This window comes from Balaenoptera physalus (assembly GCF_965194825.1).
Source record: "Balaenoptera physalus genome assembly, chromosome: 21".
Taxonomy (NCBI): domain Eukaryota; kingdom Metazoa; phylum Chordata; class Mammalia; order Artiodactyla; family Balaenopteridae; genus Balaenoptera; species Balaenoptera physalus.
Window position 1 is genome coordinate 38,585,747 of NC_138902.1, and position 16,890 is coordinate 38,602,636.

Below are 16,890 nucleotides of genomic sequence, written 5' to 3' on the forward strand. Positions count from 1 at the left end.
CTTCCTATAGGTTTTTTGAGTTTTTTGTTGGCACCTCACTCGTGCCTTCTTATTTTTGTTTTTTTGAACTTTTAGTCACAACATATCTATGGAATTAGAGTTATTAGCAGCCTGGCTACGTGTCCTTTGATTATGTAAAGAACACATATGTAAGCTTTGAGAGGTCTTTGTTTTGAATTCCATTATAACCTGTTATTGTGTCCTGAAAGTCATTGGTCAAGATAAAATGTCCTCGCCTCTTGTTGAACATATTGGTATATACAGAATATTTACTTGCACATGACAGTTTCATTTAGCCATTTTTTTGCTTATAATTTCATGTTTTCTAGACGTCAAGAATGAGAGAAGCCTATTTTATTTTGTTCATGCTGCTTTTGGATTACTCTGATGGTTTGTGACTTTTGCATTTTATCCCTGAGACGAGACACTTTTCAAGACCGTAAAAACAAAAAAACAAAAACCAACAAAAACAAATCTAAAAAACTCCACAGAATTTATATTTTGCAAATGTCTGGGGTTGTTTTAAAGTAATTAAAAAATTCTAACCCTAATATTTTCAAAGCATATCCTCATACAGTCTTGTGAAGAGGCATTTTGTGTTTCTGTGGAGGGGATGCTGGAGTTCACTCAGGGTCACTTATGCACTAATTGATTCTGTCTTTGCAGTTGACTGGATTGTTGCTGATATTTTGGCCATCAGGCAGAATGCTCTCGGACACGTGCGCTATGTGCTGAAAGATGGGCTCAAATGGCTTCCATTGTATGGGTGTTATTTTTATCAGGTAACTTTCCCATGCTTCTTTCTTTATATATATGTAGCTTATGAAAATTTCAGATTTTAAAATTTAACATACATTTAATATGAATGCATGAGGTTTTTCGGTTTATTTTTATGGGTTTAATAGTTTAAATTAATATGATTTTGTCTGACATTTTTAATGGTGTGTATTTATATATATATATATCTGATTACCCAGATTGTTAGATTAAATAGAAAAAAATGCAAATGTACAAAAACCAAACAAATAGAAAAATTTAAAGACCTAGAACTTGATGGACACTTACCTTAAGAAACTAAAAAGTAATTATCTGTAGGATATAAAAAAATAGTGAGCTATATATGCAAAGTGCCTAGCATGAGTGTCAGGTACATAATAAATATTCAATATATGTTATTTTATGCAAATCCTTTAAAATTACATAATAACCATCAGGTCATGGAACTATATAACAGGCTCTTTGATATTCAGAAGGGGATTACTAGCATTTTTCTATGCCTTTTCTGAATAAATTATTTGATATGTAATTTTCTAAATATTAAGAATGAAATTTGTATGGAAGACAGACTTGTTAATAAGACTCTAATAATTGATTAAAGAAGAAAAGCTAAAGTTACGGTGAGCTCTGAAAATATATGAATCTGAAAGTCATCCACTGGACACAAGACAGTGGTGCCACCGATCCGTGCTGCCCCAAGTCCCATGATCAGTGTCCCTGTGGTGTTGGAGGTTAGTGTACTTACTGCCCGTCTCCTTTCCTCTTTTCCTGAGTCTTTTAAAGAAAAATAAAATTCATATATATTTTGACGAAAAGTATTTTAAACTACTGGGTGCATGTATAAACGGGAATAGATTAATAAGTAGTTGACTTTATGCCCCGAAGTAAAATTTTCTTTTAAAAGGATTTGTTTTTACAGTTTGTATGAAACAGAAATAATGCTATTCAGAAATAGTTATTTACAAGCAAAATACGAGGAAACAGACTCTCCAGTTTTATATTTCTTATAATTATTGTATTTATAAAATATTAAGTATTTTATATGTGTAGAAAAATGCATATTAACATATAGACATGCAGAAAACTAAATATTTCCAAACTGCCAGCTTGTGAACATTATAAGGTGTAGATTAACTGTAGAATTCAGAACAGAGATCTCTTTGCTCCCTCATCCCAACCAAAAGCAGGTGTTTTGGGAACCTTACTGTTGGGTTAAATTAAAAAATAAATAAATAAAAAGGGCAGTAGCGAGCTTTTGCTCATTTAAGCCCTGTGAGTATAAATAGAGGTATGTATGACAGCTGTGATTGACCGCCACTCAGTACTCTCTTTCCTCCACTCTGCTTTCGTTTCTGGCTATCTTTATTATAACACTTATCAATTCTCTTTATATCACCCACGTATACATATTTTGCTTCCTCACTAATCAGGGAGTTCCTAAGGAAAGATACCTGGTCTTCACTTCTATAGCTTCCATATACCTGGGAAAGAACTCAGATGTTTTGTAATTAAAATAGACTTTAAGGGACTTCCCTGGTGGTGCAGTGGTTGGGAATCCACCTGCCAGTGTAGGGGACATGGGTTCGATCTCTGGTCTGGGAAGATCCCACATGCCACGGAGCAACTAAGCCCATGTGACACAACTACTGAGCCCGCGTGCCACAACTACTGAAGCCTGTGCGCCTAGAGCCCGTGCTCCACAACAAGAGAAGCCACCGCAGTGAGAAGCCCGCACACTGCAACGAAGAGTAGCCCCCGCTCACCACAACTAGAGAAAGCCCGCGTGCAGCAATGAAGACCCAACACAGCCAAAAATAAATAAATAAATTTATATATTAAAAAAAAGAACAAAAGATGCTCCTAGTTCTCTAAAAAAAAAAAAAAATAGACTTTAATAAGCAAATTAAATGACTGGGAGGAAATAGTATGTGAAGAATAGACATCACGTCATTGAAAGCTTGGGGAAGTTTCACACTGCAATATGTGCATTCTTTGGCTTTAATTCTAAAGAGTTAGTGAAGAATGAATTCTGTAGAGCACTTTGAGTTTCTTCTCTGTACTCAGGCAAGCCAGTTCATATGTGGAAGGAACCATGACCAGAATCTAAGACCACCCTTCCTCTCCTCTTTATCCTATCCCCTCCTTGCTTCTCTTTATTTCCTTTTACTCATATTCTTGATTAAGACAAAGTCAAATTCATCCAGTCGGTTAATTTTACAGATGCGTTCAAATTAGTATAAAGGAGTACAAAAAAATAGCTGACCTGATGCAAAGTTTCAATGAAGTGCACTTATGAGGTTTAATTAAGGCTACCTTAATTTTTATGAAGGTGCCTGTATTAGCCTGCTAGGGCTCTCATAATAAAGTATCACACTGTGTGGCTTAAACAACAGGAATTTATTTGCTCACAGTTCTGGAGGCTGGAAGTCCAAGATCAAGGTGTCAGCGGGCTTGGTTTCTCTTGAGGCCTCTTTCTTTAGCTTGTAGACAGCTGCCTTCTCCCTGTGTCTCTCCTTTGCATGCACTTGTCTGTGTCCTAATCTCTCCTTATAAGGCGCCATTCCTGTTGGATCAGGGCCCACTCTTATGACCTCATTTATTTTCCTAAAAGCCCCATCTCCAAATACAGTCACATTGGGGGTTAGGGCTTCAACATAAGAATCTGGCGGGGAGAACAGAATTCAGTCAATGACAGTACGACATAAATATGTAGCAGGGTCAGTTTCTAAAATTTCAGAAGATAGTGTTTGTTGAAAGGAGAATTTTTAGTTATTCCATAATAAGTCAGTGGAGAAATTGAGAGCTAAGATCCATCTGATTGAATTTTTGATTTTAAAAAATGTATTTTTAAGAAAGAAAGCATTTTTAACTGCCAACAGAACTAAATATTCATGTATTTTCCAGTAAAATGTCACACACAGTTTTATTTGAATTGTATTGAAAGCGTAGGAGAATTTTCAGCTAGTGTTCTCTAGATGCTAACATATGAATGTATTAAATATAATTTAATTCCTAAAATGTAATTTTATTCTTCACTCTTTGGGAATAAAGTTAACCCTTTTGATGACTGGCCATTGGATATTTTAATGGTAAATACTTTTTTCCCCTCTTTTTTTTCCTTTTTTTTCTTTTTTTATGTGGCAGCATGGAGGGATCTATGTAAAGAGAAGTGCCAAATTCAATGAAAAGGAAATGAGAAAAAAGCTGCAGAGCTACATCAATGCAGGAACTCCAGTAAGATTGCACTCATTTTCATTATTTTTCTTATCAACTCTCATTTTTTAATTTAAACATTAAATTAGCGTTTAAGAATTGTTTTGAAAATATAGTATCCCGGGTGTAATAAATAATTCGGAGTTTTTGAGGCAACAAAAACCCTCTAAATATAGGTAAGCAGTTATTTTTGGCCACCAGAAAGATTGCAGCAGGCAATTCGATCCTTTGCTGGTAGTTGTCAGTATTGACCTTAAAGAGGAGTAACAAGAACATTTGTTGTCTTCAGTCTATAAATAGAAAACAGAACTGCGCTTGTAACCTTACGCTTCAGCCACTTCAGAGCTCCTCTAACGCCGCTTCTTCAGAGTCACATGGAGTTTTAGAACAGCTGTTTTCTGTCAGTATAAATTTGGCTTTCTTGTATCTGTTGAGTTATTTGAAAAGTCAGAAAAAGTATGAATATCTACAAATGAAGAATCATTGAGTGTAAATATTATTTATAAAACCTTGCTCGTCCCAGAAGAAATCTCAATATTCTCTTTGAAGAATGCTGATTGCTGCCCTGTGGCTTTTCCCCGGCCCTCTCCAAGGACAGAGCAACATGATTGCAGTGACTCCCTGAGCTTTATTCCCCAGTGCATGGCATGGTTTTCTGTCCTGGTGCTCAGAAACTTAGCTCACAGTTACCAGTTCTTCTCTTTTTTCATTCCCTCTCTCCTCCTCCTCCCCGCCCAGTTGCCCTCTCTCTCCACCTTCCGCTTCTTCTCTTCTTGCTCACGGTGCCTTCTTTCCTTGTGTGCTTGGTGATCTTTGTCTGCTCTTGACTGTATCTGGAAAATTATTTGCAGAAATCAGCTCAAGCGTAAGATGAAAGTGCCTTCCCCCCAGAGAACATTGGCATTTGCTTCAGCTGGGCCCCTTGAGGCTCCTCTCGTCTGGGCCCACCCAAACCAGATTCTGAGCTTGAGGCCAACTGGACCACCCAGGCGACGCAACCAAGGTGGCAAGTCCACGTGAGGCCTGGATTGCCTGCTTTACTTTTACACCAGGAGTGAAGCCTTCGGTGCTCTCTGCACTTCGGGGTCGCTCTCACTGTTTCCAGCAGAAGGTCTGTGGCCTTCCATTTCAATTCCCCTCACCTTTTTAATCTCTTAGAACGAAAGTTCTTTTCTGGGCTTACTTCTGCTTTACTGTGTTGGCTTTAATTTTGGTCTTACCATCTTGTCAGCTCTTGGATACTTTTAAGATGATGTTATCTCCAGCTTTTTAAGTTGTTTTCAGTAGGAAAGTCAGTTCAGATAACCTAATCTTGGGCTACCGGAGAACTTTTCTGTTTTTCTAGTGTTTTGATGTTCATGCAGTGGTGCTGGATGGCAGGCTCGTGAGGCAGTGCTGTGAGCCGCTGTCACTTCAGGCCACTGTAGGTCTGAGGCCGGTTTCTTAGCATCTGGATGAATCTCCAGTTTTTAATGTTAAAGGCTATGAAACAGACACGTAATCTCAGACTCTTCATTATGCTCTTTTGTCTCTGAAGGTTAATCACATAATTGCCAGGGTGGAATATATTTATCAAGTCAACTTCCATATGGCTTAATTTTCCTCACAGAAATCTATGGTTAATCATTAAATCAGCTCTTATTATTCACTACTAGTATTATTTGAGAGACTGCAGAATTTTGTTTCCAAAAATATGTCTGAAATATAAATTACTAAGAAATACATCTTCTCCATAAATATTGCTGAGACAATATTTTTACAAGGTACTTATCAGTTGGTGGTGCAAATGAAACATTTATGATAAAAATAACTACTTCATCTATAGAAGTCACTTAGTCAGCATTGGAGCCATGCGGTTTACAGCACAAATATGGAATCTTGTGCTTTGTTTCTTCCCAAATTTAACTCAAGTTCCTTTTCGAATGTGAGGCAACCTAGTGCATAAGATATTGGCTTTGAAATCAGATTTGAGTTTAAATTCCAGATCTGCCATTTAAACTTTGTTACTTTGTACATCACTTAACTTCTCTAAGCTTTAGTTTCCTTGTATGGTAAATTTGTTAATAATTACTTAGTTTGGTAGATAGGATTAAATAACATGTTTGAAAATTATGCTTATTGTATTTTCCTATTGCTGCTGTAACAAAGTACCACAAACTTACCGGCTTAAAATAACACAAATATTGGATATAACAGCAAAAGCACAGGTAACAGCAAGATAAACAAATGGGACTACATCAAACTAAAAAGTTTCTGCACAGCAAAGGAAATAATCAACAAAATGAAAAAGCAGCCTACGGAATGGGAGAGAATACTTGCAAACCACATATTCTATCCAATAAGGTGTTAATTCCCAAAATATTTGAGGAACTCATGCAACTCACGAGCAAAAAAACAAATAACTCAATTGAAAATGGGCAAGGGACTTGAAAAGACATTTCTCCAGAGAAGACATACAAATGGCCGACAGGTGCATGAAAGGTGCTCAGCGTCACGTATCATCAGGAAAATGCCAGTCACAGCCACAGTGAGGTATCACCTCACACCTGTTAGGATGGCTATTATCAAAAAGTCAGAAGATGAAAGTGTTTGTAAGGATATAGAAAAGTTAGCCAATGTTGGTGGAAATATAAGAATTCCATAGTGGTACAGCCATTATGGAAAACAGAATGGAGGTACCTCAAAAGATTAAAAAAACAACTACCATATGATCCAGCAATTCCACTCCTGGGTATATATCCAAAAAAATAAAATTACTGTCTTGAGGAGACATCTGCATTCCCATGTTCATTCACAGCAGCCAAGATATGGAAACAACCTAAGTGTCCGTTGACAGATGAATAGATAAAGAAAATGTGGTGTACACAGACACACACACACACACAAAATGGAATTTTTTCAGCCTTAATAAAGAAGGAAATCCTGTCCTTTGCAACAACATGGATGAACCTCAAGGGCATTATGCTAAGTGAAATAAGCTTGACACAGAAAGACAAACACTGCATGGTCTCACTTACATGTGGAATCTAAAAAAGCTGAACTCACAGAACCAGAGGGTAGAATGGTAGTTCCCAGGGCTGGGAGTTGGGGGAAATGGGGAGATATTGGTCAAAGGGTACAAACCTTCAGTTACAAGATGAATAAATTCTGGAGATGTAACGTACAGTATGGTGACTATACTTAGTAGTAACATATTACGTACTTGAAATTTGCTAAAAGAGTAGATTTTAAGTGTTCCTACCATAAAAAAATATGGTAACTATGTGAGGTGATGGACATATAAATTAATTTGATTGTGGTAATCATTTCACAGTGTGCATGTATAGTAAGACATCATGTTGTACACCTTAAATATATACAATTTTTATTTGTCAGTCATACCTCAATAAAGCCAGAAAAAAATAATAACACTAATTTATTATCTAAATCATTCTGGAGGCCGGCAGTTCAAAATGGGTCTCACTGGACTAAAATCAAGGTGTCAGTGCACTGAGGTCCTTAGGGAGATTCTGAGGGAGAATCCATTTTCTTGCCTTTTCCAGTTTCTGGAGATTGCCTGCCTTCCTAGCTCACGACTTCTTTCTGTCTGCAAAGCCAGCAGTGGCCGGTCTGGTCTCTTTCATGCTGGCCATGTCTTTGGTTCTGACTCTTCTGCCTCCCTCTTTCCTGTTCTTGTAATCACGTGATTGCATTGGCCCCCCCCCCCCCCGACGTTCTACGATCAGCCCTTACCCTGAGGTCCAGTGGCTAGTAGTCTTAAATCCCCCTTTGCCATAACCTGCCCTATTCACAGGTTCTGAGCATTAGGAGCTGGACATTTGGGGGAGGGGCCATTATTCTGCCTGCCACACTCGTGTGCATCTGTGTGATTTTATCACTGTTTTCTGATCATACATAGAGCACTTCCATAATTAAATAATACATTCTTTGAGGAAAGAGATAGATACTTTGTATCCTCCACATTTTTGTATTCTTTCCTCTGTAAATGTACAATGGAATTTTTAATGGGTTGAATGTTTCTGATTATAAATGTAGAAAACTTTGTAAAGAAGTTATGCTGTGCTAGACTGGTTTAATTTGGGAGACAGAAGGCAGAGAAGAACCGTCTTATTTATATTCTGTGCATCAGTAGGAAATAGCTTTTTATTTAAAGAGAAGGCAAGTAATTAAATGATGTCTAGCTAATCAAAACTTATTACGTTCTGAGATGTTATTTCTGTATAAATGTGCCTGCTTTGGAACTCTTTAGTAAACTAGTAGAATTTTTAAAAACCAGAGGGGAAGGAAACAGTATGTTTTAAGAGCCTGCCACACAGGGCTTGATATTTTCACATATTTCCTTTAATCCTCACAGCAACCCTGAGCCTTCATTTGGGAGTGAGAAACTGAGATTCACTTAAAAAGTAAATTAACTTTTCCAAAGCATGGAGAAAAGGCTGCTTTTAGTAGAAAATCATTGGTTCCATAGTAGGTTACAATTTGAATATATTTTAAACTCTTAAATAGCTCTTTTCTTTTCGAATAGACTGTTAATGTGAAATAGCCTGCTGATTTTCCATTAGAGGCTAAAGTACGTGTGTTTAAAGTGGTATATCACATCTTGAATATAGAGTTTTCTTATGTGGAAGGTCATCACTAAAGAAAAACAGACTCTCTTGTTCCTTCCAAACGAAAATTTAGCAGAATAAAAGAGTTATATGAACAGTAGCAAAAATCTTGTACATAATTTGATTGGTTTGTGACAGTTTGTCAGTTTGTTCCTGTCCTCCTCATGGCTTCCCTGTCCTTGAGCCGGGACTTCACTTATATTTTCCCTAATTGAGAAGCAGGTCCAGAAATGTCAGACCCTGTGGTCATCCTTCTCTTGCCCTACCTAGTGCTCTACTTTTAGTCCCTCCACTTCCTCTGCTGCCACCCTCTCTGTTTCCAGGGGAACTAAAGAAGGGAGCAGGCTTTGGGTCAGCAGTTTGAAAGCCGTAGCCAGGAAGTTACCAGATGAGAACACCTCTCCGTTGTGCTGGGCTCTCATTCCTGAGAGAAGCAGAACTGCTTTGTCTCATGGCCTTTGGAGGTAGTTATTGAGAAGGCAACACACAAAGCTGGTGGCAGAGAAAGCCGGTCCCCTAGGTCAGGGTGATGAGCTGCTCAGGTCATGTTCTTCTTCTTCCCACCAGATGCACCATCGCAGATTTCTAAAGCAGATCTGTTTTCACTGTAACAGCAAACGTTACAGTGAAACGTTACAGTTGCAACGTTATTTTGCACCAGGCACTGTACTGAGTAGATTATATGACTTCCCACCTTTCTTTTTTTTTAAGAAGCAATATGAGTTTAATTACTCTGGAAACAATCAGCCCCCAAATGATGCCTGAACCTAAAAGGTGCATAAAAATGACCAAAAATATCTTAAAATAATAGAGCTGAAGGTTAATTGTCGTTTTTCCCTCAGAGCAAGTGTGTGTTCAGCTGGACAGTAAATTACAAACTATATCAAACCACGTTAAGGCAGATGATAAATCTGGTTGCATTTGTTACGACTCCCGGGAAAGTGATCTCGTGGGAGTTGGGCGTTCTTCCTCCCAGCTGTTGGGTCTGCTGGCCCGGGAAGGGGCAGTCCTGGAGGCAGCAGGTGGAGACCAGGCCCTGCCTGTCTTGCCACTGCTCGTTTTGCTGACCCTTTGTGACGGAAGTGGACACCAGACCCTGGCCCTTGTCGACATCACTGACGCACACCCACTGCCCGTCGACCGACTCCTTCCACAGGGTCACCTCATTGTCTCCACCTGAGGCGGCCAGGATGTTGGCTGTGATGGACCAGCTCACATGCCATACGACATCATTGAACTTGTGCAGCAGTTTGGGGGACCACGCATTGCCCGAGGCACCGTCACAGGTCCAGACGAACACTGGACCATCCTGGGAGCAGCTGGAGATGGTGCTGGCGGGCAGGCCGATGGAGGGGCCCGGGCCGCGTCTCAGACCCAGTCACTGCGCTTCCAACTTCTGCCCTTCCTCCCGCTGGCCCTCCTCCTCCTCCTCCCACAGTTTGATGAGGTTGTCACAGCCAGCTAATGCAAACTTCTCGGTGTAGTTGGGCTTCTGCCCAGATGGCTGGTCTGTGAGGCTTCCAGGTCCAACAGCAGGGGCCCAGCTGACGGCATTGCAGCCAATAGTGTGAGCACTGTTGGTCTTCCTCACTTCCCACTGGCCCAACCTGGTGTAAGTCAGCAGAGAAATGGCCCCATCCCAGCTCCCACAGGCTAGGATCAGGCCGTAGTCACGGGGGGCCCAGCACACGGAGTTTACTTTGTGCTCATGCGTCTTCTCCCAGGTGCCATTTTCCTCTTTCCAGATAATGACTTTCCGGTCGTAGGAGCAGGATGCCAGGACATTGCCGTACGTGGGGTGGGCCCAGGCCACTGGCCACACAGGACCCTCGTGACCCCTGAGGTCGGCGATGAGGGTCTGCCCTCCGTTGAGCATGTCGCAGATCTTGACGGACCTGTCTGCTGAGCAGCTTGGCGGGCGGGTGCCGCCGTAGTCCACCTGGGCGTCATGCTGCGAAGGGAGGGCTGCTCGGGGAGCCGGCAGGAACCCCGTCCTCATGGGACGTGTCCACAGTGGTAACTGCTGACGCCGTGGTCACGGCAGCTCCAGGCCTTGGACACGGCAGGTCCCGGCGGCGCGTCGACTTACCACCTTCTGTCGTTGTAATATCCCAGTGAGGCGTAGGTACCACTGTCACTTCATTTTATAGGTGAGGAAACTTACGGTGCAGAGAGGAGGAGGAGGTCATCCAGGGTCTCGGGGCCTATAAGGGGAGAGTCCGGGATTGAAGTCAGTTATTCATACTGCTTTGTGCTTTCTCTAGTGACAGTCTTTGTAAATACAATTTCCTATAGAAGACCACCTACTTTGTGGCGTAATGGCCATAAAATAACTTTATTTATTGTTTAGCCAGTGACCTTAATAATTTAATAATAATTAATTGTGTGACTGTCATATTTTACTTTTTTAATGTAACTTTTATTCTGTGTAATGATCAGTTTCTTTTAAAGTTTGGAACCCATTCACTGACTTGTGGAAGACAGTAATGGGCTTTGGCCTGTTTATTTGTTTATTGAGATGTGATTCACAGACTGTAACATTCACCATCCTATAGCATATAATTCAGTGGTTTTCCATGTGTTCGCCAACTTGTGCGGCCATCAGCATTATGTAATTCCAGAACATCTTCATCACCCCCAGAAGGAACCCTGGCCTCCCAGCAGTCACTCCCTGCTTGCTCCTCTTCCCATCCTGCGCCTAGAAAATCTGTAAAATTTGTGCGGTCTAATTTTGTTTCATGCTATTCTTCCACTTCCACATTTAGTTACATTGGCTTTTTCTTAGTCCCGCAGTGCCCCAGCTCTTCCCCACCTGAGAGTCTGCACACAGTGCATCTTCTATCTGGCGGCTCCCTCTCTCTTTTTTACTGAAGTACTGTTGGTGAGGTGTGACTGATGTGCAGTAGGCTGCAGACGGTTACTGTGTAGAATTTGATGAGTTTTGGTGTCTGTGTACAAACCATTGCCACAATCAAGATACTGCACATATCCACAAGCTCCAAAAGTGTCCTTGTGCCTCTTTGTGCCTGTTCCGTCTCAAGGCAGTCACTGAGTTGCTTTCTGTCACTATGGATTAGTTGGTACTTTTTAGAACTTTATATAAATGGAAGCATACAGTTTGTACTCTTTGGGAGTGAGTTTGGCTTCTTCCACTTAGCATAATCATTTTGAGATTCCTCCAGTCAAACTGGGGAGGGTGGGCGTCCTTGCCTTGTTCCTCGTCTGCTGGGGAAAGCACCTGTTCTTTTATCATTCTTTAGACCTTAGACCCATCATCCATTCTGGTTTCCCTCGTGTCATTTTCTTTCATAACACTTTGTTCTTTTTCTTCGTAGTCACATAGTATGTAATTATATATTTTTATTTGTTTAGTGTACTTTTTTGTCACTTGTCTCCAAAGACCATATTGTTTTGTTACTCTGTATATAGCACCTCGCACATAATAGGTGTACAAGAAATATTTCTTGAATGAACCCTGAATGAATAGTTCTTTCTTCCTTTCTTGCTAACCATCAGTGTTTTTTAAGTAAAACATCTGAGAGACAGAAAATAATACCACATGAGTTATTAACCGTTCCAATCATGAATTGTTTTATTTAGAAATGATTGAGTGAAAAGCTCATAACCTTCAGTAATTGCTTTTATGGCTTTGAATACAAACTTACTAATTTAAAATGTTTTCTCGTGAGAATGAATTTGTGGTTTTTGGAACTAATTTTAGTATTTTTCTTCTGGTTTTTCCTTCTGGCTCCTGGAACATAATAAGGAATTCTTAATTTAAAAAGTTTTTTTACCCAGTTTTCTACATTTTTTGACCACTCTGAAAAGATAACCAAACACAACCTATTAATTTCTAAGTTAGGCAAAGATAGTAGGTTCTAAAAATTATATATATGGATGGATAAAAAGCTTCTGCATTTGCATGGAAGCTGAAAACGCAAAATTGCAGAGCCACCATTATACCAGCTTTTCAGGTGAAACTTTGGAAGAGAATGATCATATGTTTATCTAATGAAAAAATTCAGATTTCACATAGGTTCATTTAGATCTGTGTGAAAATCATAGATCATTCAGATAAAAGAACACTTCTGTGCTGGACATCTAGGTAGATGGCCTTACCTGGGATCTGGTAAGGATGGATAAAATGAGCATACTTTTCTCTCCTGAGCTCCTTAAGTTTAGACTAATTGATGACTTAGTAAACGTCCAGCTTGATTTATAACTTCATTTATAATTACATTGTTTTAATTTATGAGGCCACTTGTAAATTGAGTCATTTAAAATGCATTAAGGGAGTCCTATAAAATAAGAATACTGTGTGAATCTTTTGAAATACGAACAGCTATTACCTTTTATATTGTGGAAATTTATATATTTATGTATGGTTTCCCTCAAATGAGATGTACTTAGGGACCCTGATGTCTAAAATTTACATGTTTTCCTTTTATTTATGTATTTATTTATTTAATTTATTTTGGCTGCGCTGGGTCTTCGTTGCCACGTGTGGGCTTTTCTCTAGTTGCAGCAAGCAGGGGCTACTCTTTGTTGCGGTGTGCAGGCTTTTCATTGCGGTGGCTTCTCTTGTTGCAGAGCACAGGCTCTAGGTGCGTGAGCTTCAGTAGTTGTGGCGCACGGGCTCAGTAGTTGTGGCTCGTGGGCTTTAGAGTGCAGGCTCAGTAGTTGTTGCTCGTGGGCTCTAGAGCGCAGCCTCAGTAGTTGTGGCGCACGGGCTTAGTTGCTCCGCAGCACATGGGATCTTCCCAGACCAGGGCTTGAACCCATGTCCCGTGCATTGGCAGGCGGATTCTTAACCACTGCGCCACCACGGAAGCCCTAAAATGTACACCTTTTCAAAAGTCATTTTGCAGAATCTTAGGGGGAAAAAAACCTCTTTCATTGATGAATTGAGGCTTTGTATGAGTCATTTATGGCCAGTTTTTAAATTAGTGAATATTTGCATGTAATTAGAAATGTTGGATTCTTAATGACTGACCTACAAATGAATGTAGGACTGCATTTCACATATAGTCTATGTTATATTAAGACTTAACTGAATTTGTGCATTTTGGTTGTTCTGCTTGAAATGAAGGTCATAGGTAATTGAATATACATTTTTTTTTCCCCACCATGGGAAATACTCTTAGGATTAATAGGGTTAGCATTGATAAGTTAGCAGCAACAATAAAAACACTCACATAAAACAAACCAAATTTTCTTTATGGCTTCACAGATGTATCTTGTGATTTTTCCAGAGGGAACAAGGTATAATCCAGAACTAACAAAAGTCATTTCAGCTAGTCAAACATTTGCTGCTCAAGAAGGTAAGTAAAAAATTACCTATATTTGAAAATAAAATTTTTAAAGATAATGACCTTTTAAATTTTTGTTCCTAGAGAAGATATTTATGTTTTACAACAGATGAAATGAATGAATGTTTTTATTCCGTGAATGAATATCTATATTATTTCTTAGGAAATGAAGTTTCTTCTCATTAATTCATATGTATGTTATTACATATGTCTGAGAGATTAAATTCAAGTGCTTCCCACAGTACATATTTTGGTACTGTGGATTTAGGCACAGTCTATCTGGGCACATGATTACTTAGATGGAACCTTCTTCTGCAATATGGGTTCTGTGTGGCGGACAGAGTTTCTGTTTTGTAGGTTGGCAGACCTAGATCGGAATCCGAATTCTGACATTTATTAGCGGTATGGCTGCAGCTGCCTGATGTTACAGAGCGTCAGTTTGCTCATCTCTTAAAAAAGATCTGTGGATTCTGCATCGATGGATTCAATCAACCACAGATGGAAAATATTTTTAAAAAATTTGTTTCAGGGAGTTCCAAAAAGCAAAACTTGAAATTGCCATGCTGGCAACTATTTACATAGCATTTACATTGCCCTTACAACTATTTACATGGCATTTGTGTTGTATAGTTATTATAAGAAATCTAGAGTTGATTTAAAGCATACGGGAGGATATGCATAGGTTATATGCAAATACTAGGCCATTTTATATAAGGGACTTGAGCATCTGTGGATTTTGGTATTCAAGGGGTAGAGTTGGGATTGGGGGTAGTCTTAGAAGCAATCCCCTGTGGATACCAAGGGGTATGCCTAAGTCTGTGTAAGAATTAAAGTAGAAGATATGTGAAGTTCCTACTGGAGAATATTACACACAGTTAGTTCACAGTACTTAAAAGCTCTTAATGTCCCCAATAATGAGAATGTTCTTAACATCCATATTTTAGAAAATTGGATAACTGATACACCAATAAGCTATACAATTTAACCACATTGGCTGTGTTCTCAAAGGTGTCTCTAAAGATTGACTGTAGATTAGCATGTGATCTGCCTACTTTGATCAGCAGCGCTACCTGAGCAGATGCCTTGTTGCGGCGCTCTGCCAGGGCCTCTGAGGTTACGAGAGCCTGCTGCAAGGGTGGTGCTGTTCTGTGTCTGCTCTGACCCATGTGGTAGTGAGCATTCGAAATGTGGCTGGTGCCTCAGAGGAAATGCATGTTTAATTCTAGCTGGTTTGAGTTAACGCATCATGATCTGAGACGGAATTCTTCCCCTGGACTTCCATCTGGCTAGTCTCCATTTTCCTCCTACCCTTCTGGTGCTTCCCGCTTCGTCTCCTTTCTAGCCGCCTCTTCTGCTTCATTCTTTCCTGTTTCATATGTTATTTCTGGTGTCTGACTTCGGTCTTTTTCATTTATTTCACTTTCTATGTTTTTCATGGTGGCCTTCATCTAAATCCAGAGCTGTCGCCACCATTTATTTCACTGCTGATGACTCACAAAAAGCTTTCTCCCATCCACAGCTCTCTGCCTGACTCAAAACCTGTATTCACAGTTGCCCAGCAGAGAGCTTCACCTGACTGACTCAAAGGCATGTCCCAAACTTGGTGTGTCAAATACAGTATTTACCTTTCCACTCATACGCTATATCAGCTGGGCCTCTCTCTTCAGGGTTCCTTCAGCTTTTCTTTACAGAATATACAAATATCCCTCTTGAACTAGTATTTAGTCTTAGATGAACATTACCACTAGCTTTGGGCTGCATTCCCAAGCATATATTAATTCATATAACCTTAGACAGGTTACTTTATTTCTTTTGGTCTGTTGCCTTATTTGTAAATCAGGAATCATAATATCTTCTTCATAGGGCTCTTGTGAGATTCAGTGATACAATGTTTATAGAAAGCCTGGTATGTAATATGTATTTACTAAGTCATTACTGCTAACTTACAAAGTGGAGGAGAGGTACCACCACAGGTAAATCTATTAATAATGACAAAAATTGATAGCCGATCCTGAGGGATAAAACAGAAGGGCTAATAAAATTGGACATAAGAACTCAAATCATTACCATTTGGAGCTATTATGTAAAAGGCAAGCAAGGCTTATGTCTTGTAACCACATTCCCTTAAGAAATATTTATTACAAAGCAGGTATGAGTCCTTATCCAAAAGTGGATAGATAAGAACACACGTGTATGATGTACAAAGAGATAAGATGTGAGAAGTACAGATAACGCTCCCTGGGAGTTGAAGGAAAAGAGAACTAGCGACACGCAGGGTGTCTGGATGACTGCCAAGAGGAGGTGACGTTGGAAATGTAGAATTAGGGCCGGACACGTATGGGGAAGGGAGGGAATTTTAGGTTTAAGAAATAACAATAGCAAAGACATGGAGTTACGAGCAAAGAATTTGATGCCTTCAAGCAAATGATGAGTGAAGGAGAGCTGTGTGAGTTCAGTGCGTCAAGTTGGCGTGAGTATCAGTCACGGAAGGCGGCGAATTTTAGGCTTAGTGGTCTGGACGTCACTGCAGAGTTGAATGGAAGTCATTGAACAGTATTCTTTTTAATTAGTTCATTATGTTTTATTTAAGAAGTCACAGTCTTAATTCCATTTTTCTAAAAGCATGTTCTATAACTGAGCCCCCAAGATATTTGGGGGAAAAAAAGGGTTTCATGTCCAAAGGGGTTTAGAAAGTGCTGCACTTTATATCCTTTCCTTAGGGAGTTATGGTTCACATTCATGTATTAGTCTCAGGAAAGTACTATTGTAAAAATGTCTTATTTTGTTTAAGGAACTGTTTTCTAGATTTGTATAAGAAAACGGTGATCTAAAATGGTGACACAAAATTTGGGGTTTTCATGAAGTAAATTTTTAGGGTTTCAGAAAATTGCGGCTCTCCTGAATTATTCCTTCTCTAATGATTCTAGATTGCTGAGCCCTGACTTTAACAAAATATATATTTTACTCTTTGAAGCTTAAAATAG

General features: G+C 39.6%; 1 protein-coding gene, 1 long non-coding RNA gene and 1 pseudogene across 4 annotated transcripts in view; 1 reads left to right on the forward strand and 2 right to left on the reverse strand.

Annotated features, from left to right (window-relative positions):
• Positions 1 to 16,890, forward strand: part of AGPAT5 (1-acylglycerol-3-phosphate O-acyltransferase 5) — a 61,886-nt gene that overhangs the window by 22,667 nt on the left and 22,329 nt on the right. Inside the window, exons 3-5 of one of the 2 annotated variants that reach the window (XM_082444113.1) lie at positions 667 to 782; positions 3,922 to 4,011; positions 13,828 to 13,918. In XM_082444113.1, the coding sequence (XP_082300239.1) occupies positions 667 to 782; positions 3,922 to 4,011; positions 13,828 to 13,918 (297 nt within the window). The remainder of the gene's footprint in view (positions 1 to 666; positions 783 to 3,921; positions 4,012 to 13,827; positions 13,919 to 16,890) is intronic. The other variant, XM_082444114.1, reaches the window with a different exon arrangement.
• Positions 3,919 to 13,917, reverse strand: LOC309651421. The gene is made up of 2 exons (XR_014258116.1): positions 13,804 to 13,917; positions 3,919 to 5,061 (listed from the first exon to the last, which is right to left on the reverse strand). It is a non-coding gene; the product is annotated as an uncharacterized lncRNA (long non-coding RNA).
• LOC309651384 (protein SEC13 homolog pseudogene) lies at positions 9,243 to 13,820 on the reverse strand (annotated as a pseudogene). The gene has a single exon. The product of its transcript is annotated as a protein SEC13 homolog pseudogene (transcript).